Raw genomic sequence first — 22,142 nt, 5'->3', positions numbered from 1 at the left:
TTTTCCTTAGGAGCCAGAGTAATGGCGTTAGTCGTCTCTGAAGGAGACATGTTACCATCTTTTGGTTTTGTTTCTGCTCTGAACTTGCACATCTGGAGTTAGTTTATTGGTTGAGTTTTTCTTTTTTTTGTACTTTTCATTTTTTTTAATCCAAATCATCTCTTCTTGTCTTTTAGTGGTGGTGGTTGCAGTGTTCAGGAGAGGACTAAATTGTAATCGAGTTGAGGTGCTATTTGTTCTGTGGGACTGGTTTGTAGGGACAAGATCTCTCCCTCATGCCTTCCTTTGAGGGAAGGAAGTGTGTCTTGTGCAAGTGTGGTTGTCCCGCTTGGGTCTGCAGCTTTCTCTGAGTTGTGGAACTTCCCATACCTGTGGGTCTTAACCAGAGTCAAATTGAGTTCCTGTTGTGGGTCCATGGCTATCATGGAAGCCACTCCAGGATGTGGAACTGTGTAATCCTCAGACAGTCCATCCCTACCCTGGGTCTGCAGCTTCTTCAGAAGCTGGAGGCGTTGTTGATCCAATCTCCGTGCCTCTGATTTACTTTTTGCATCTCTATACAATAAAGCTATCTCATAAGAAGTATGCACTGACCCCTCACAGTTTGACCAGATAGCGCTCAGATTCTACTTTGAGGAGGTAGCTTATTGACAGGGAAAGCGCTTGTTTATTGCAGTCATGAGAAAAGCCTTAGGCATTTAGATTTTTTTTTCCTACTATAGGGAAGCCTCAACCATCATTGGGACATTATAGAGTCCCAAGGATACCAACATGAAGTATCAGCTATCAGACTCTTTACCAGACGCCAAAAAAAAAGTTGTCTAAAAAAAAGTTTTTCATTTTCTCATTTTAAATCAGTTAAATATTCTGGGTGAAACAAATCACTCACGTGCCTCTGACCTTTTAGAAAAAAAAATGCTGTGTTGAAATACTGTATGCAGGCTCAGTCTGAATTTGCATGGACTATGCTTCAGTATATTTATAAATGACGAACTTGGATTCTGAAATTAAACTTTTTATTTGCAATATTCAAAAAAAAAACCCCAAACAAACAAACAAAAGAAGCTGGAAGCATGAGCCTCCCTATACACCAATAGGGCTCACAAAATTCAGGGTTGACCCTGGGTCTGCAGCAGCTCTACAGTGTGTGCACTCCTATATCTTAGTATTAATTCACTTACCATAAATACCTAAGTTACAAAATAAATGCTTAATATTACTTGGTCACTGTGTCCACTATCTGCCCAAATGTTAGCTACTTCATTGTTCATTTTATTACAGTTCATTCATTGATTTTTGAAACAAAGCCTTTCTCTGTCATCCAGATTGTTCTTTTGTCTCTGTCTCTAGAATACTAGGACTCCAGGCCCAGCCAGGACAGGTGTTGCTGGCATGGGGGGGGGGGGTATTTGATATTCAGGGGCACGCTTGGTTCTGATGACAAGGAATGCTGCAGACCGCTCTGCCAGTCGGTGCAGAGTGCATACCTTCTCCACAGTGATGGTCTTCTCTAATAGTGCAGCTGCTGTCTTCACACGACTAAACTGTGTGCTTTTTGATATCCTGTTCACTGTACATATTAAGCATGGAGCTTATTAAACATGATAATAAGGCAGTCTTGAAATTTCCCTGTTAAAATCAGTTCAATACTTTTGAATCAAACAGTCTTCAGAATAGCACCCCTCAGTGAAAAACATGAGTGTGTGGGATCATTTCAGGTTATGTGCAACACTGGGGGAACTCGGCTTGTGTTCTAGAGCCTGTGCTGTCACCCAGTGTGCTGCCCTTCCTCCTGCCTGGTGAAGGATCATGCTACAGGGAAACTACCTGTACACTGGTTAAGAAACCGTTTGTTTTCTTTACTGCAGATTGTACGGACAGATCTGAAGGAGTTAAGAGATTTCAATTTGGATGGTGCTCCTTATGGTTACACGCCCTTCTGCGACAGCAGGAGAGAGATGGATGGCTACCGCTTCTGGAAGTCAGGGTACTGGGCCAGTCATTTGGCTGGACGAAAGTATCACATCAGGTACTGAGAAGGTGTCCTGCTTGTGCCTCTTATACTGCATATAAAGAGCGACTTAGTTTATTTGTTTAGCTGCATATACTGCAGTATGTTCTTCATAGTTTTCCTGTGAGTATGTCCTGATGTATAATCTATTAAATACATTGTTTTGCCTATTTCAAGCATATTCGTAACCTTTGGGTGGTACATGCCTTTAATCCCAGCACTTGGGAGACAGAGGCCAGGGATCTCTGTGAGTTTAAAGCTAGCATGGTCTACAAAGTGAGACCCTGTCTAAAAAACAAAAAAACACCAAACAAACAAAACCCACCACCAGTATACCAGTATATGCATTTATTACTTCAAATGGATACTCCAAGTCTTCTGGAAGAAGGTGATTTGGAGGCTAGGACACATACAAGAAATATTATCGAGCTGGAGAGATGTTCTCTGAGATGAGGACCACTGGTTCCTTTTCCGTAGCACCAACACCCACATGGGTGCTCACACCTGCCTATAAGCCCAGGTCCAGGGCACCTTTTGGCCTGTGTAGGCACTGTTTGCATGTGATATACAGGCATAGATGGAGGTAAAACACCCATACACATTTACAAAAAAAACCCAAAAAACAAAAAACACCTCTTTTTTAAAAAAAAAAAAAAAGAAAAGAAAAGATTGACTTACTTTATGTGTATGAGTATCTTGCCTGCATGAAGGCCAGAAGAGGTCAGAGTCCCTGAAACTGGAGTTTACAGAAGATGGTGAGCCACTGTGTGCATGAAGGGAACCAAACTTTGGTCCTCTAGAAGAGTAGCCAGGGCTCCTAACCTCTGACACAATCTTCAGGACCCTAAATAACTCCTTGTTAAAATGAACACATATAGAGATGAATGATGACGTATGGTGATTTCAGTTTTATACTTTGTTTCTTGGCTGGAGAGAATTGTACCCCTGCCTGCTCCTCTCCTATTATCTTAAGATGACATCAGGATAGTGGTGGCAAATTGTTATCATTTATCAGTTTCAATGATCTTTATCACTGGATCTTTTGAGTTAGTTAGATTTCTTTTTGTCTTCTTATATTTATTTTATGTGTGTGAATACACCGTAACTGTCTTCGGACACACCAGAAGAGGGCATCAGATCCCATTACAGATGGTTGTGAGCCACCATGTGGTTGCTGGGAATTGAACTCAGGTTCTCTGGAAGAGCAGTCAGTGCTCCTAACCACCAAGCCATCTCTCCAGCCCCTAGCTAGAAATCTTGCCTTAGAAATTAGTTTCCTTGTAAGACAGCAAAATAAAAAGCTGGCCAAAGTGAGCCGTCAGAGCAGGCCGTAGCCTGTAGGTGTGTGATCCTCTTGGCCATGTGTATGCGCCCTCTGCGGCATCTTCCACTCTCAGGGACACTGGCCTGTTCCATCCATGACCTCTCCCACCATTCAGTTGGGTTCATTGTTGACATTGATTGATGGTTTGTCTGTAACAAGTGTCTCCTCTCTGCTCAGTGCGCTGTATGTTGTGGATCTGAAGAAGTTTAGGAAAATAGCTGCTGGAGACAGACTCAGGGGACAGTACCAAGGTCTGAGCCAGGATCCCAACAGTCTTTCAAATCTTGATCAAGTAAGTGACTGTTGACACATACAAGTATGCCATTTGTGTCTGAAAATGAAGTAGTGTTTGTGTGCTTTCTCAGAACTGAAATATTTCTTCATGGAAAGTGTGTGTGTGGGGGGGGGGGGAGAGAGAGAGAGAGAGAGAGAGAGAGAGAGAGAGAGAGAGAGAGAGGCTTGTCTGATCCCAAAGGCTCTGAGACTGTCAAAAAGCTCAGAAGTTACACAAAAAAAGCAGTAAAATTTTCTAGCCCTGACTGCCCTCCATGTCAGAACTTTCAGGAAGGCTTGCTGAATAACTTTTCCAATAGCAAGCATTTTCAGAAGTAAAATTACAGGTTTGTTTCGTTTGGGTTTGTGCTCTGTTTATTTGTCTTTATGTGCATGGGTGTTTTGCCTGCATGTAGGTCTATGCACTGTATGTGCAGTGCTCCCAGAGACCAGAAGAGGGAGTCTCAATCACCCTGAGCTGGAGTGACAGACGGTGTTAGATGCTGTTCTGGGTCCTGTGACAGAGCAGCCAGGGCTCCTACCCTCACCCTTCTCCTCAGCCCCAGTCGTAGCTTTAGGTGTTTTAGCTATCTTCTGTCAATCTGCTGCTGCAGCTGCTGTTTTGAGACCAGGTAGCACTTAGTAGCCTTGGTTGGCCTGGAACTCTCTTTGTAGACAGGGCTGGTCTAGAGATCCACCAGCCTCTGTCTGAGTGCTGAGATTAAAGGCATGAGCCACCATACTCAGCTTGATCTCATGTATTTTAAGCATTTTGTTTAAAGTCTTTCTTAAAATATGTTGTTGTTCATTGTCATATGTAGCATCCATTAAAAGAATCCATTTTCGGGTGTATCAAGGAGTCACTACAAAGCCAAGGCTATAACCAAGGCATGTCACTCCTGATAGCAGACTGCTGCCCTGCACCCTGACTGTGGCGGGCGGGAGGCAGCCCACTTGCCGCTCTGTAGACTCTACTGAGCCTGCTGTCTAGCCTGGGCACCATGCTTCTTTTTAGCCTCTTGGCCTCCTCTGACCTGGGGATGTGTTTCCTCTGCTCACTTCCCTTTGTAGTTTTGTGCCCTTCCCCATTTGCCGTTCCCCATTTGCATCTATCTCTTCCTTCCTATAGAGCTTCCTGCAGCTAACCACCTTCACTCAGCTCAATCTTAGTATTTTATTATTTTAGTCTTTTGTTCTTTGTGTTTCCTGTCTAATTAGTTTAGTCTTCTGTTTGTCCTTAATTTTAATTAACATATTTGCTTCCATTTTAGTATTTTTTGTTTTCAGTCTGTGCTGGAATCCTCTGTCCTTTATCTTTAGCAGCTGTCTCATGCACAGCGACAGTTTGCACCGCCAGGTCTTTGACCCACCTGCTGGCTCTCATCTCATGACCTCTGAGCATATGACTGTTTTTGTTCATGTTTTCTCTCAGCTGTTTCTTTTCTTTATTTTTTCCTTTTATTGAAAATAAATTTTTCCCCCTCACATAATATATCCCGATTCCACTTTCCCGTTCCTCCCCCTCCTCACATTGGATTCACTTGCTTTCTGTCTCTCAGTAGAAAATAGCATCTGAGGGATAATAATAGAATACAGAATAAAAAGATAAAACAAAAGCTAACACATTCAGAATTGAACAAAACAAACAGGAGGAAAAGAAAAGGCACAAGAATCAGAAACCCAGTCATTTATTTGCACACTCAGGAATCGCATAAAGACCCTAAAGTGGGAGCCATGGTATGTATGGCTGTAGGGATGTGTTATATTATAAAGTCTATTATATATAATTATTATCTTCCCGCAGAGTGGAAAGTTAATTGACACTCTGTTCTTTGTATTGCAGTAGGGCAGGTTCAGCAGTATCTAAGGTTTATTCTGCTGACGGTTTGATGAAGGAAATTGTCTCAGTTTCTTTCTCTCCTAGTTCTGAGATAAAACACTATGACCAAGGCCACTGATGAAGCCTTTAACCGCACCTATGGTTTCAGAGAGTTAGAGGCCTTGATGGCCGGGCAAAAAAACCACGGCAGCAGAAACAGCTGAGCGCTCACGTCTTTACTACAAGTGGGAGATGGAGAGAGATACCAGGAATGGTGTAGGTCTTTTGAAATGTCGCAGCCTGTCCCCAGTGACACCCTTCCTCCAACTAGGCCATACCTCCTAACCTGTCCCCACACAGACGGTTGTGAGCTGCTCTGTGGTTGATGGGAATAGTTTCATCAACTGGGGATCAAGTGTTCAAACCTATGACCTGTTCTCATTCAGACCACCATTGTGCACAAGGCTGGAGTGATTGTTGCTTGCATAACTGACCTGGTCATGGTTCTCAGACAGGATCTCACATCGCCACGCTGGCCTGGAACTCAGTGACTATGAACACTCCTGCCTTTGCTCCCAGAGTGCTGGGATTGCAGTGCATGGCGCTATACTCGGCTGACTACACTATACCATTTTTACAAGCGTCACAGTCAGTCAGTTCTGTTTATTTATATTGTTTTTTTTCTCCCCAGAGTGTTAGGACAATGGAACATTTTATTGTGAGGGCTCCATCATTTGGGAGCGGGAGAGCCGGTGCTTCTCCTCTGGAAAACTATAGAGTGTTAAGGCCCACCTCTTCTCCCTGCAGAAGTGAGCAGAGGCTGCATGGTGACTCCTCTGGAGTCTCAGCACGGGTGTGTGAGGCCAGGCAGGAGGACAGGTCCCAGGCCAGCGTCGGCAACAGTCTCAACAGAGCAAAAGACAACAACGGGAAGTTTTAGAATTTACTTTCATGCAGTGAAATGTAGTTGAATCTTGTTTGTGTTGGTTTTGTCTCTTTTTATATGTATATGTGTTTGCCTGTGTGTGTGTGTGTGTGTGTGTGTGTGTGTATGTGTGTGTGTGTGCGCGCGCGCGCGCGCATGCCCAGTGCTGGAGGAGCCCATAAAAGGGCACCAGACCCCCTGGCACTGGAGATAAAGATGGTTGTGAGCTGCCGTATGGTGGGGACCTACTGGGTTCCCTGTAAGAGGTGCTAATGCCCTTAACTTCAAAGTCACCCCCTTGGGCCACCAGTTGAGGGAGTATTGTTGTTTGGTTTTCTAAGTTTTGAATATGTGTACACATGCCTATGTGTGGGTATGTGCACATGTGTGTAGGTGTCTGCAGAGGCCAGAAAGGGGCATCAGATCCCTGGAGTTGCAGTTGCAGGTGTTTGTGATCTGCCCATGTGGGTTACATGGCTTCTGGGGACGGAACTCAGGTCCTCTGGGAGAACAATATATGCTCTTAAATGCTGGGCTGCCTCTCCAGCACTCTAGGTGAATTGTAAGCCAACACTGATTGCTTATTTAAATTTCTTTCTGAGTTTTAAATCCTTGTGTTTCATTTTCTTTACCAAACAGGATTTGCCCAATAACATGATCCATCAGGTGCCAATCAAATCGCTCCCTCAGGAATGGCTTTGGTGTGAAACGTGGTGTGATGACGCCTCTAAGAAGCGGGCAAAGACCATTGACCTGGTGAGCTGCCCTCCCTGCCCTGGGACCTGACAGAGCCTGGTAGCCCTCCCTGCCCTGGGACAGAGAGCCTGGTGGCTGCTGGTGCTGTTCAAATTGGCTTTCTCTGAATTGTGGTTGGAGCTGCAGAGCATGTCCTGGTCACTTCAGCAGGGCTCTTCCTCACTTGCGCAGGACGCCAGATCACATGCAGCGGTCTGCAGAGTTGATTTCTGCTGTGTCACCCTTGTCTTCCACTTCACCCCTGTGCCTGGACAGGGCTCTGCTTAGCCTGTAACTTTGCTTCCTTTGGTTTTGAGAGGTTTACTGTGTAACCCAGGCTAGCCCTGAAATCCCGATCTCCCATACTTAGTCTCACACATGCCTGCTGGAGGCCTGTGGCAGTCTGTACATAGGGTGTACCTTTCTTATAGCTCCACTGAGGTGTGCTTGTGTGTTTGCAGTGTAATAATCCCATGACTAAGGAGCCCAAACTGGAGGCTGCTGTGCGGATCGTCCCTGAGTGGCAAGACTACGACCAGGAGATCAAGCAGCTGCAGACCCTCTTCCAAGAGGAGAAGGAGCTGGGGACCCTGCATACAGAGGAGACGCAGGAAGGTCAGTGCAAGGCTGACTGAGGATAAGTCAGTCCTGGCTACTAATTTGTTGCTGAGACAATGGAGGGGTCCATTTCCCTAGATCTTGATCTCATCCAGGGTCTGTTTCCCATTGTGCCCTTTAGCCAGTCTTCTAAATAGCACATTCAATGTAGTTTTGTAGACCTCCCCGCAACACTTGCTTGTTTAGTCAGAAGAAGAAGAGATGTGTGTGTGTGTGTGTGTTTGTGTGTGTGTGTGGTAGGGTGCACACAAGTGTTCATGTGTACCACCGCATGCCTGTAGACGTCAGGACAGCTGGCTTTCAGCAGCCAGTGCTCTCCTCCTACCATGGGGGTCTGGATACTTACAGTAACCTTACAAATTAGGCGATTTGTGGTTTTTTATTTTCAAAGCCACTAAAGCTTACAAATAAATGTCTAATATCTTTGTCTGTCCATGAAAGTCTGGACGGCTCATGCCAGGCTGGGAATCGAGAGGACCAGGAGTTAAACACTTCCACCTACAGAGTGCATTTGAGACCAGCCTACAAGAACAGTGAATAAATTGGAGTCTCGATTAAATATTTCTCCTTTAAACTCATCCTAAGAAGCAAGTGCAGGGACCTGGAGTGACTTGAGAGTCTGTTCTGGAGACTGCAGGATAGAAAGTGTCATAGCTAGTAGGTTATAGTCACACACTCACTAAAGATTTGGAGCAGGAGAGCCGGCTTAGCTTTAAAAGCACTGTCTATAACTCCAGTTCCAGGGGATCTGATGCCCTCTTCTGGCCTCTGTGTGCTTAGCATGCATGTGACATTCAGAGACATAAGGGCAAAATGCCCATACACATAAAATAATGAAAATAAATACTGTTTTAAGAAGTTAAATTCATTATAGATAAATGGACAAAGAATATGAACAGACTATTCAAAAGAAGAGCCATATATGAGGAATAAGGATACAGTGATGAAATTAGAGTCACCATTAATATCTGATATATCAAAAAATGCAGATGGAGTGGTAGTGCCATGCATTAGGGGACAGGGATGAGCCTTGCCGAAGTTGTCCATGTGTCTGGAAAGCCTTGCTTTAAAAGCAGCAGGTCTCTTACAAGGAGCCTTTAAAATGCTGCACCAATGGGCCAGAGAGGTGGCTCAGCAGGACAAGTGCTTGCTTCATGACACAAGTCCTCATTCCCACGTCTCTTGTCAGAGCGAAGGAGAGAACTCACTCCACAGAGCTGCTGTGAGCACGCATGTGCACCATAGCATGTGCACACAGTCATGGTAAAGTACAAGTGCATTGTGCAAGAATGCCTCTGCTGAGACTGCATCTTAGATAACTCCGGGAAAAGCAATACACACGGAGAGACGTACTTTACTGTTACGTATCAATCAGCAACCTTAAAACAGTTTAAGGATCAAAGAACAGCTGCCCTGGCTCACAGAAAGAACGTGTAAGTGCAGAAGATCTCTGCACACAGCAGTGTGTGGCCCAGAGCCAGCGCTGCCCTGCTGGAGACCCCGAGAGCCAGTGCTGCCCTGCTGGAGGCCGTGTATAGCCCAAGGGCGTGTCAGTTCTTAGAGCTAAAAATGTCTTCTTCTCTTAGGTTCGCTTTCAACCCTTAATACAGAAATAGCAAACACCGAGCTTCTACAGACCATCTGAAGCTACAGTGCTGTGCTGGGGGCAGTGCCACACACTGTTTTATGACTTAAGTCTCACGCTCTGTTGTTCTTTCCCCAGGCTCTCAGAAGCATGAGGAATTGTGATCTCTGGAGGAAGATGGGAACCCACCTTGACAGTTTGTACTAACTGCTGTTTTCTCTGATCTTTCCATACGACTGCTGATGAACGGATTGGGCAGGTGTACCACACCTATTGATCTGAGCATTGATTTAGACTACTGCACCCCAGTGGGTGCTAGATCCTTGGGGCTAAGGCTCTGTTGGATTTGTACCTCAGAGGAAGACAAGTGGCTGGTCTTCTGGGACTCTTTTTCTCACCAGAGGGAGAAATGCCGGCAGCAACTGCAAGAAGCCCAGTCCTTCGGTGCCCACGGCCCAGAGCACACACTGCTGTGCTGGCCCAGAAGCTGGGCAGAAAGGTCACCATGTTCTTCCTTACCTCAGTTTACCTGCAGCCCTTGCTGCAGTGCAGATGCCCACCCTGTACCAGGTCAGGCCGGCAGATGCTTCATCCACGCCTCAAGGTCTACGCCAACATGCTTCTCATGTCTCTTCCCCTCCCCACCCCCCTTCCCAAGCACTAGGCTCGTTGTTTAATGGAGCCCAACCAATAATCATGTGTCTTCAGGGTTGGCTCAGTGCAGTTGCTAAGCAAATCAGTCTTCAGGAGAACCGGGGTGGTGTGGATAAGGCTGGAAGAAACGGCAGGTAGCGGAGAGTGTTGGGGTGTTCGATGGAAGACAAAAACATGGGCCGTTCTCTTCAGTCTAGTACCCAGTGAACTGTCCAGGTAATTGTTTTGTAAACAATTTTTCTATTTATGAAAATGTGTGCTTTTTCTTCTTACTTTCTAAAAAGCTGTTGGTTATCAGTTTCCTGGCTGGGCACAGGCGTCCTGAGTCGCTCGGTGACCGCTCTCAGCGTGCTCAGCCTCCGTCTGGATGCACCATACTGCCTGCCCTTTCCCTTGTAGAGTTTTCTCTCAGACCCAGGAGGGGATGACTTTGGGTGTTTTTCCCCCAAATGCTCTCAGACCTGTGACCAGGAATGACTCTGTCTCTGGAACTCGCTTTCCTACACTCTGTCTTTCCCTTGTGCTTTGGCTCTGAGGCTCCCCTTTGGCTTTCGAGACTTGCCAAGGTCTGGTCCAGTTCTAAGGTACTGCTGCTGTCTGAAGCAGCACCCTTCATTGCTTTATGTTCACAACCACAGCCCAGCATCACCTCAGGAGCAGCCTGGGCTGAGGAGCCTTCCACGTGTTGTTAGCCTGGCTGGACAGGTGTGGGTGTGTGGTGTCATCTCTGCCCAGGACTCAGGGATCTACAGCAGAGAGTTAGTGTTGCTGGGCACAGGGTGTGGCTCAGTGGCAGACAGAGTGCTAGCAAGCCCAAGGCCTTGCCTTCTGTCTGGTACTGCATCTCCCCAGCGCCACCCCCCCCCCCCAAAAAAAAAAGACTGACTATGAGGAATGAGTACTGTGGGTAACTAAGTTCTTGCCTGTCCAAGCTAGGTAATATGTGTGTTACCAAGGAAGAATGACCTACAGGAGCCATGGTTGGGGATTTCAGTGGGCAATTGTTAAGTAATAAGTAGAGACAGAAAAATGGATTGGGAATTCAGAGAACCAGCATTAACCCCCTTACCTCCGTCAGCTGGAGCTCCCCGCTGAGAGTCCTGGGCAGAGCACAAGTGTCCCCTCAGGTGAGGAGTCCACATAAGAGAACCAAGAGCAGCACTAAAAACAACATCGTTTAGCTTGGTGCTCACGACACCCCAGAAACCAGCTGGGGGCTGCTACCATCAGTCAGTCAGCAGAGTCCTCTCCCTCCCCCTCTCCCTCCCCCTCTGCAGGCGCTGGGTAGCAAGGACAGGCTGTAGCGAGTCCTCTGACCTTGGAAAGGCGTCTGGGAATAAAGTACTTCCCAGCTGTTTCAAGCGATGCATTTTGACTCTTGGATTATCAAAGTGTTTTGTCATTTGTCATAAAGTCAGGGAAGGGGCACACATCCCCAGACAAAGGGCCATGGAGGATACGTTGAGACAAACATGTTCCATAGCTTCTTAGCTTAACTAGCACTTGACATTTATTGATACAGTGTGTATTACAACATGAATTTCAAAAATAAAAAAAATTACCACACATATATCAAGTAATTTTCCCCCCATTTTCAAATCTAAAAGTTAGCTTAAGAGCCAGCCTTTGCTCAGGCTTCATGTCCACCCTGGATTGAGCTCTCAGGGCTGCTGCGCCCGACTGTGAGCAGAAGCCATCTTCCCAGTATCCTGGGAGCCTGGAGTGTTGAGCAGGAATAGTCAGTGCTCTGAGATGCTGGCCCGGTGGCCAGGGTCCTTCTCTTACCAAATTATGTGTGCCTCCTCTGAGGAAGAGGAAGGCCTGGGTCTTCTATGGCCCTTTAGTCCCTCGTGGGTCACTACACTGACATAAGTCATATTCAGAGCTAATGCTGGCTAGGCTAGACCCAGCCTCCTTCTAAAGCTGCCCAGGCCCCCCCTTTACTGGTCCTTCCTCACTTCCTGTGGATTAAATCATCTCTACAAACCAAGCAACTGCCACAAATGGGCTGCTGCGTCAAGTGCCCCCGGAAGGGTGTCCCTGTCAGATTTCACCTGACATCCTCACCACGCAAAAGCATGTTGTGACTGAAAAGAGAGATGAACTATTCTCCAAGAAGCAGGAAGTGACTGAGCAGACAGATTATTCAGGCTCCTGGAGAGTTCACCGTCATTCTTGGCCTGCGAATAAATGGTTCTTTGACCTCCTGTCATATAGCAGTAGAGTGTTTCCTTTCTGAATCACTAGGGTAGTGTGACCTGTGACAAGTAAGACTCAACACGTGCCAATGTGAGTTGGCTGCTGTGTTCCATGAAAAGCGGCCCTTGACTGGACCTGGGGCTGTGGGGCACAGTTCTCCAGAGTCCTGGGTTAGAAGTATACTGGATGCACCCATGTCGAGAGCGGTAATGTGTTGGTTTCATAAGATGGTTGATGTTGTTACCCGGGCAGAAGCTGCATTTCTGGTTGAGCATGGTCGTCTCGGGGCGTGCATGCACCGTGCAGGGCCTGTCTGGTCAGGAGCAGACTTCATGGCGGGTATGTTACCTGGCTCTAGTCTGAGTTGCTGAAAGATGAGCTGAGAGCCCAGTGCTAAAGAAGGAAGAAAAGAAAAAACAAACAAACAAAAAACAGGAAACAAACTTGACTGGCATAGTTTAGGACTGGTCAGATTTGGTCACCAGTATGAAGTCAACTCCTTTTGTCCGCGTGTCCTCCATTAAATTACCCTTCCTAGTTAGACCCGCGTGCTTCAAGGAAATGATGCACCTGAGGCGTTGGGAAGGCGCTTACTCCTGTGCACTTTTCTAGGGAGAGTTCATGGAAGGCTGCCTAGAGGGACACGTGCTGGCAGTACGGAGCATGACTTCTTAAGAGAGTTGTTGAGCCCGTGGCTTTATGGGATATTGTATGATGACCAGAGTCAATCAAACGGCTCATCACGTTCTTGTTTACTAAGTAGGGGAGCTGTTTTCTGTTGAAATTTCATGAACTCCCATTTTCTCTGCCTTAAGGTAATGAGGACTTCTCAAATGCTGGATCAAGCTCAAGCACATTAAACATTGTCACTCAGGAAGTCACTAAAATTTCCAAGTGTCTGGAAGGGTCTCACCCCTCCCTCATTGCTGGTGTTTTGTGTCTCCGTGTAATAACAGAAAGCTCTTCTGTGTTACATAGCCGTGGTGGGTTGGCGGATCCTTCTCGTGGAGTCATTGCATGCTGACTGCCAAGAGCAGCTGAGCGTCGGTGCCAGGCGTCAGCATGGCACAGGGAAGTCCATCAGTTCGGGGACAGAAAGTGGGAGGCCTCTCTCTAGTCTCCCGGGTCCTTAGCAATGTGGAGGGTCTGTGACCGACCGTATGAGCAGGGCATGGAGCCGTGGGCTTTCCCAGCCTGTGCTTTCTGCTCTGCCTTACTTGACCCCGTTGGGCTCAACAAAGAAGTGGGCACCATTCCCTTAGCCAGATGCAAACTATACTCACCCAAGGTCGGCAATGCAACAGAGACTACCAAGCACTCTGTTTTCCTATCCAAAAAAAGGGAAAATGGAGAGAGAGCTTAGGGTTTTTAAAGGAACTGTGTCCTACTCTGTCCATTCAAACCAATACCTCACTTGGCAATGAGGTTAACTCTGTGGATGTCTTAGTCCATGCGGGTTTCACCATGAGAGTAAGGTCTGTCCAACACAATAAAATTCCTCCTCTCTTCTTACAGCTGTCTGCTCATTCTGTATGTGTGTGTGTGTGTGTGTGTGTGTGTGTGTGTGTGTGTGTGTGAAGGGCAGACTGATAGAGGATAGTCTAACCCTTCACCTCTCAGAAGTCACGAAGCCTGAGAGGTTGGGAGGTCTCAGGGTCTGGCCACAGTGAGTCCTACAGATCTTGGGCCAACAGCCAGGTCCCCAACTCTGGGACCCGCCCCCAACTGAGCCTGGGTGACCAACGTGGTGATGACCTTGAGAGGCAGCAGAGCAAAGCCTCCAAGTGTGCTGCAGACCCCTCACGGGGTTCCTCTGGAGGCCTGCAGGTTCTGCCCTCCCCTTCTCTGAGCTGCAGGAGTGGAGCTGAACAGTTTGGCCGCTCCAGGATCAGTGCACACTTGAGACTGATGTGCCCTTGCTGAGGTGGCAGTCAAGGCCTGGTGCCTGTGGGGTGGAGGAGTTTAGTGGGCAGCAGAAGCTTCTACAGGGACATGGAGCTTAAATACAACCTGGCAAAGAAGCGGGAGCTCTGTGTCGCTGTGTGTTTGGCTTTGTTTAGGGGGGACTGGTGTGTGTGTGTGTGTGTGTGTGTGTGTGTGTGTGTGTGTGTGTGTATACACCTACTCTTCAGGAGTCATCTCCTCTGAGACAAGTCTTCTATGATAGAACCCAGCAAATAAACTAACGAGCAATCCCAGGGAATCTCCCGTCTCTGGCTCTTAAATTTCACTTGTTAATTCCTTATTGCTCTTAATGTGTCCTGCATTATATCTTTATTTTCAAGTTTTAATTATAAATGTATGAGCACTCAAGGCTCACAGCATGAAAGCTTATATAAATCTCTCGGTGATGATCACAATGAGTATACCATACCTGTCATCTTAGACATCAGAGATGGTTTTCTAGCTGGAAGGTCATTTTGGGCGGTGTCTACCATTACCCCAATTCAGCTCTAGCTCAGAGCTTCTCAAACCTTTCTCATCCTAGGCTCCTTCTGCCTGAAGAATTGTTTTTTTAAGATTTATTTATTTCATGTATGTATGTGCACTGTCACCGTCTTCGGGCACACCTGAAGAGGGCATCCGGTCCCCATTACAGATGGTTGTGAGCCACCATGTGGTTGCTGGGAATTGAACTCAGGACCTCTGGAAGAACATTCAGTGCTCTTAACCACTGAGCCATCTCTCCAGCCCCTGAGGAATTTTTATGTGTCCCTGAGTATAGAAAATAGGTACACACATTAGACATTTATTGATAGTAAATCATTGTATTTTAAAACATTGTCTGGTATAAACATAATTTTATCATTTGTATTAGTTACCTTTATATTGCTGGGATAAAACACGATGACCAGGCCAGCCTGGTCTACAGGGTGAGTTCCAGGACAGCCAGGGCCACACAGAGAAACCCTGTCTTGAAACAAAACAACCCACAATGACCGAGGCAGCTTATTAAAAAAAAAAAAAAAAGGCTTATTTGCCCTTATGGTTCCAGAGGAGTCAGAGCCTGTCATGAGAGGGAAGCATGGCAGCAGCCTGGAGCAGAAGCCGAGGGCTCACATTTTGAACTGCAGACAGGAAACAGAGAAAACTAGCAATGGGGCAAGTGAAACCCAGAAACCTCCCTTCAGTGACAGGCAGGTGCTCCAACATGACCACATACCCTACGACTCCTCACACAGCATCGCCAACTGCAGAAAAAGCAATCAAATGTGTCAGGTTGTCAGCGATGTCTCATTCCAACACGCACATTCCATTCCCTGGCCTCCCCGTAGTCTTGTGACCACATAAAAATGCAAAGTGCGTGAAGTTGAACATCAAATGTCTCTTCTGAGACTCAAGGCAATGTGTAAAACCGAAAAGCAAATAACAGACTTACCCCATACAGTGGTACAGGTCATACATCACTGTTCTGAAAGGAAGGAGTCCGCACAGAGAACATACTGAACCAGAAAGGAAGACCGAAGCCCAGCAGGACGAACTCAGTTCTCTAGCTCCATGTCCTGTGTCAAAGGGCTTAGGTGACTTTGCCCCTCCAGCCTTGCTGTCTGCAACATACATGCATCTGGTGGGCTGGCTCCACTTCGTGTGTGCATCTCTTTTAGACAGACATTTCACAGCTCTGACATCTTCCAACATCTCATCAAGCCACCACAGCACTCATTTAAGACAAGCAAAGTTGTGTACTAATAAGGACCATGTGCTAATTTATCTAGTTAAATGTTAGCTAAATATTTGATGCTATGGGCAGAACGTAGCTGTCGGTATTCACTTCACATAATGCATAATACAAGTGGTAGATGTGTTAGAGCCACTTTCAGAAACTCCTGGAAATTCTGTTCTTATTTTGTGCGTCTCTGTCTCTCTGTCTCTGTCTCTGTCTCTCTCTCTCTCTCTGTGTGTGTGTGTGTGAGACTCTCAGTACACAATGTGGAAGTCAGTGGGTAACCGGTTGACGGTCCTCACCTTCCACTTTGAGATTGGGTCTCATTCTCCACTGCGTTTGCCAGGCTCGATTGGGAGCTGCTGGAGATTCTCCTGTTCCCCATTCCCCTGTAAATGCTGGGGTAACAGATAGATACCCTTTGACATCTCCCTTTTCTGTAATGTGGCTTATAGAGATCTTAACTAGGTTACCCGTCCTGTGCAAGAAGTACTTTAACCATTGAGCCAGTTCCCAAGCCCCATCTTTTTTTTTTTTTCTGAATTTTAAAAGATGCAACTTGAGCAGCAGTTTTAAAATATTTTTAAGCTTGTGTATATGTGTGTGTTGTGAGCCTGTGTGAGTTTATGTGTACTGTGTGTGTAGGTACAACCAGAGGAGGGTAGATCCCCTGTACTGCAGTTACAAGCAATTGCAAGCCACCTGATATGAGTGCTGGGTCCTCTACCAGAGGAGGCACTGTTAAGCAAAGAACCAACATATCCAACCAATACAATACAAAGATGGGTTGATGCATGCTGGGAAATAGGGGTAGAAATGTGTTAAAGGTGCATTTTCTGTACGTAAATCATTAAGTTTCATAGGCAGTGTTCATTGGCTCTGTTCGGTGTCACCAGTGCACCGTTCGATTGTTGTGTAGAACTAAGGCTGCAGTGAGCAGAGGCCATGTCACCTGAGACATCCTGAATTCATCACACTGGTTTGAGAATGCCTTATAGGAGTTAGTTTTCCTCTCAGAAATTGAACTCAAGTCATTAGGCCTAACGACAGCTCTGTGATAGCTTTTCTTTTTAACGCCCATTTGATTCAAACAGGAGGCTCTGACTAGAGGTCTGCCCTCTAGGGTAGCCTGTTAAGGTCAAATTAATCCCTCGGCCACTTCTCTCTTGGGCTCACACTCCAGACCACCGGCCATATCACCCTTGAGCCTTGTCTGGACACCAAATGGCAACTAACGTCCTGTGTTTGCTGAAACCATTCAAATGATGTCAGGTTAAACCTGCCCACCCTGCCTCACCTCCTCCTTCCCGAGAGCCTCAGTGGAGAGGTCTGCCCCACCCCGTTTACTGCAGCTTAGTCAGCTGTTCCTCCCAAAACAGTAATACAAAACTAGATTCTCTGTCTCTGTGTCTCCCCATCCCACCCCAGACTAACCTCAGATTCTTTGTCGCCCGGATGGCCTTAAACTCTTTTTTTTTTTTAAAAACTAAAACCAGAAGTATATTTTATTTTCAGAGAAAAGAAATTTGCAGAATAAACACCAAGATAATCAGTATAAAAATCATTAAATTATAGAAGAGATAGAATCTATGAAGTAATTCAAGATCTTAAAAATGTTTGTTTTCAAATTCAAAGTATTTTCCTATCAATCCTATAGCATATCATCTCAAATTTGCATAGATTAAACTCTTAATCTTGTTCCCTTACTCCTCAAGTGCTGGAACCCAGGGCTCCACACATGCTAAGCAAGCTTAGTTCTCCCCAGGACCCACACCCATCCCTAATCCTGGTTTTGCTTTTTCTGGGGTTTCCCCCCACAGTGCTGGGACTTGAACTCAGAACCTCTGCCATGCCAAGAACATGCCCTGCCATGACCTATGCCCCCAGCACACTGTCTTTTTAGAAACATATAAAGAAGGTCATAGCCACACACTAACACTTTTCTCATCGCTGCAACAAATGACAAGAGCAACCTAAGGCTTTTCTTTGGCTCCCAGTTGTGCATCCACGGTAGGCAGTGAGGTTGTGCAGACAGGAGCTTGCCGCAGCTAGTTACATTGTAGTTTGATAGAGTACGTCATACTGAGTGCCTCTTCACATAGTGCATCTTAATCATATTTACAGGCAAAACTATACATAGGCAGAAGATGGTAAAGGTCTACCTCCGAGTTCTCTCTACAGACACAATGTGCCTCCATGTGTATGCCCCAGAAACCAGCGCGTCTCTTCTTCCTACTGGATACATTGGGAGGAAAGTTAAATAGAAACGGCCTAATGTGATTGTCATTAGGAGTGAGATTAGGAGTGAGAAATCTGTACTACTGTTCAGAGAGTACACACAGTGCTTGGAAGGCAGGGGTTTGAGGAGGTTCTGAGGAAGCCAGACCCACTGTTTGGAGAGGGATGAGTGTGCGCGTAGTCAGTACAGAAGGCAGTAGGCTACTGTGCATTGTCAGAAGGGGAGTGGGTCTTACTCAGTCCGAGCGAAGCTGGGTTACCTAGTCTCTGTGTGTCCTCGTGGTAGGCCTCTTCCCTCAGTTTCCTCAGCAACTGGGTCTTCAGGATACTGAAGTGCCTGGATGGCAACATCAAATTCTTCTCCAATGAATCAAAGAAAAAAATCAAAAGGGAAATTTGGAAATACTTTGGTATATTTAAAGGGAAAATACACCACGTGAAACTCCTGAAATGTAACTGGGAAATGTCTAGCTGTAAATGGCCATGTTATAAACCAAGAGGGCTGTGAGCATCCGAGTGGTAGAGCATAAGTCTCTGGAGTCAGTCCTCAGCATGGAAGAGAAAGCCTCAAGTTCACTGCCAGCTGAATGTCTTAATGAAATGCAAGAGTGTGCTAATTATTAAATGCCAAAAGGGAGGGATAAGTATCAATGAAACTGAAATTACTTCCTAGAAAATGTCAACAAAATTGAGAAGCCCTCAGTAGACTGATTGGGGGGGGTGACAAGAGAGGGAGGAAGGGAGAGAATGAAAATATTCAAATAATCAAAAGTAGAAAAAGTTATTGCTACCTATTCCTCAAAGAGCTATGGTAGTGGATGTGTTGCAGTACCGGTGAAATCCACAAGAGGGCATCAGATCCCCTGAAACCAGCGCTATAAGGAGTGTCTCAGCTACTGCGCAGCATAGATGCTGGGAACCGAACTCTAGACCCGTGGAAGTTGCAGCAAGTGCTCTTCATTGAGCCACTCTCCAGCCCCTACCACCTGCTTTTGAAAGAAGTGTATACACTGACAATTGCAGGGCCTGTAAATGTGAAAACTATCAAAGCTGACAAAAAGCGACACAAATAAAATCATGCAGGACCTAGAACAAAGAAGGAGATTGAAGCAGAGCTTGCTTATAACAATGCAAAAGCCCACAGCAAAGTGAATGCCTTTGCAGAGGTTAATTTTGTCGCCTTGATTAAGAAGCATGCAGGAGGGTCCGTGAGTTGGCTCAGTGAGGGACACACTGTTAGGCGAGCCTGACTCCTGAGTTTGGTCCCATGGAAAGATGAAAGACCCTTTCCTTTATGACTGGCTTCATAAAACTGTTCTCTGATGCCCCTTTCCCTGTAACACACTTGAGTCTCCATATGTGCACATGTGCAAACACACATGCACACATTTTTAAAAAGCACCTAGTATGTGGTTAGTTTTAATAGTCTACTTGACACAACCAGGAATACCTGGGAGGGGCTTCTCAAGGGATTCTGGGTGATTGCGTAGCTTACATTAGCCGATGGGCATGCTTGTGAGGGAGTTTCTTAATTCAGTGAACTGAGGTGGAAAGGCCACCCTGAATGTGGGGGACAACTACAAAAATAATAATTTCAGGGCTGAGGTGGAGGCCCTCCACTGAATGAGACAGAGTGAGCTCAGAACAGGCATGGGTGGGCTACTTACTCTCTACCCCTGCCACCTCGATGGGCTGTGACCTGGGGTTTTGAGCCAAATAAGCATTTTCTTCCTTAAGTTGCTTTTGACAGGGTGTTTTTATCACAGCAACAGGAAAAGAAACCAAGAGTCCTGGGAGATTAGTGAAGCACGGATTTGGGGGCCCGTTGGAGGAAGGTCACTAGAGGTCACTAGAGGTATATCCTTGGCTATATCTTCCCATGACCCCTTTTGATTCTCCTGTCTTTTCCTGGTAAGAAATAGAGAATCACAAAGTAAACTCTGAAATTCATAATTAGTTGATATGTGTTTTGTATGTGGGTGCGCATATGTGTGGGAATGCATTGTCTCATGGTCTGTGTGTCACCAGGACAACCTGTGGGGGTCAGTTCTCCCCTGATATGGGCTCTGGGCATTAAAGTCCAGTTGTCAGGCTGCTGTGCGACAGACTTTTCCTGGGGAGGCACAACATATGCACGTCCACCCATCCCAGAAAGGGAGCCAACAACAACAACAACGGCAAAACCCAAAGACATAAAGTACACACCAAAGGGTATCAACTCAGAGTGACAATGGATCAGAAGAAACATTTATGGTCCTGTAGGTGATACAGCTGTCAAGGCTGATGTCCCTTCTTTGCCGTTTCTATTGTGTGCACATGTGGTGAGCGTGTGAACACAGGCACACAGTGCCACCCACGGGAGGGGAAGCGTGTGGAGAGCAGCTGTCTGAAGTGGTTCTTTCCTTCCACTGCGACATCAGGGATCAGTCAGCTTGTCAGTCTTGTCCAGGAAGCTCTTCACCTGCTGAGGATCCAGCTGGTCCCCTTCCAGGCATCCACCATTGCCCCCTACTAGAACTTAGTTTAATGCAGACAATTACAAAAATAATAAACTAGAGGTCTGGAGAGCCAGATCAGTGGTTTAGAGTGCTGGCTACTCTCCCAAAGGACTAGGGTTCAAATCCCAGCACCCACGAGGTGGCTCACCACTGTCTGCAACTTCAGTTCCAGGGGATCAGACACCCTCTCTGGCATCCATGGACACTGCACACAAGTAGTACACAGGCATGCCTGCAAACAGAAGATTCATAACGTAAGATAAAAATGTACGAAATCAATTTAAAGTTTAAGTGACATTTCTGTGAGGGGTAGCGTGTGTCCCCACCATTCATCCCGGCGTGCATGTAAAGGTCAGAGAACAGCTTGCCAAAGCTGGTTCCTTAGCTTCTTTATATGGCTCTCAGGAATTGAACTCAGGGTTGTCAGACCTGGTAGCAAGCACTGGCTGAGCCCTGTCACAAACTCACATAGACAGACAGACAGACAAACAAACAAACAAACAAGCTCCTATTTGTCTTGAGTTCTGTGTGAGGCTATCTTCCCCTGATATCTCCTTATCCCCACCCCCACTCAGCTCACTGAACCCTAAAGTGTGTCCCCAAGGCCCCTCCAATGGTCCATGTCTCCTACTGGTACTTAGAGATGTTTCCACCGTTTCCATGGTCCCAGCCCACTGCCTCAATGTAGCTAGCAGCTTCAAGCATCCTACCGACCATGGACCACGGACCACATCTGCGGCCAGGCACGGTCTCACCCAGCATTGTTTTTTGCCTGGTTACCTTGGAGTCTGTCTGGCCTGCTGCTCATTTCACAGTGGGTTCTACCCTCTGGGTTTTATTGCTGATTACAGATCACCCTGGCAGCCACTGAGGCCCAGAGGGCACTTCGTTCCTCCCCAGCCCCAGGTCTTTTGCAGTCTCCATTTGGCTGACTGCTACCTCTCTGGGTCGATTTGGCTCCGCTCTGCCTGGAGGTATTCTTGTTCAGAGATCCTTGATGTGTCAGGTATCTTAGTTCTCTTTCAGCTACGCCCAAGCTTTCTAATACAAACAATGTTGTTAGCTTATCAGTGTTCACTAAGTACAGTGGACCAAACTACTTAACATATGAGCCTGGTTGCTTTCTGGGTCCTAAAGCCTGACATTTTCTGAGATACTAGATAGTGACAGTGAGAATGGGGTACCCGGCTCCCATCCCTAGTGGGACTCGCCCTTCCCCCAGCACATATAAAAAGCAATATTTGTGTTCAGGCCTGGGTGCATACCTGTGGCTAGGCCATCCCTGTTGGAGAAGCAGGAACCACACAGGCAGACAGCTATGGTGCAACTCCCTGCCTCACCATGCAAGAACTAGCAAAGGAAATTCACTCGAGATTCTGATTTAGACTTAAGCAGTGCTGATGGGTCCTGAAGTTTAGTTGAGCCAGTGGGAGAGACAGGGGCAAGTGACTGTATTGAGGGCATTGCACCGAGCTGTGCTGAGTGCCCAGAGCACACAGGGTTCTGGCAACTAGAAACCTTAGCCTAAGTCTTACCTTGGCTGGATGTGGATGCTCTGGCAAGTGTCCTGTTAAAATTTGACACCTGTTAAATTTGAAG

At 46.5% G+C, this 22,142-nt stretch overlaps 1 protein-coding gene across 2 annotated transcripts in view; it reads left to right on the top strand.

Moving 5' to 3' along the window:
* Positions 1-13,655, top strand: part of Uggt1 (UDP-glucose glycoprotein glucosyltransferase 1) — a 106,929-nt gene extending 93,274 nt beyond the window's left edge. For both annotated transcript variants that reach the window (XM_021176550.1, XM_021176559.1), the window contains 5 exons: positions 1,869-2,029; positions 3,513-3,627; positions 6,992-7,108; positions 7,549-7,702; positions 9,429-13,655. In XM_021176550.1, the coding sequence (XP_021032209.1) occupies positions 1,869-2,029; positions 3,513-3,627; positions 6,992-7,108; positions 7,549-7,702; positions 9,429-9,454 (573 nt within the window). In that variant the 3' untranslated portion in view covers positions 9,455-13,655. The remainder of the gene's footprint in view (positions 1-1,868; positions 2,030-3,512; positions 3,628-6,991; positions 7,109-7,548; positions 7,703-9,428) is intronic.
* The last annotated feature ends 8,487 nt before the right edge of the window (positions 13,656-22,142 follow it).

The sequence above is a fragment of the Mus caroli genome, chromosome 1 (assembly GCF_900094665.2).
Source record: "Mus caroli chromosome 1, CAROLI_EIJ_v1.1, whole genome shotgun sequence".
Taxonomy (NCBI): Eukaryota; Metazoa; Chordata; class Mammalia; order Rodentia; family Muridae; genus Mus; species Mus caroli.
This window is presented reverse-complemented; position numbering and strand designations above follow the sequence as displayed.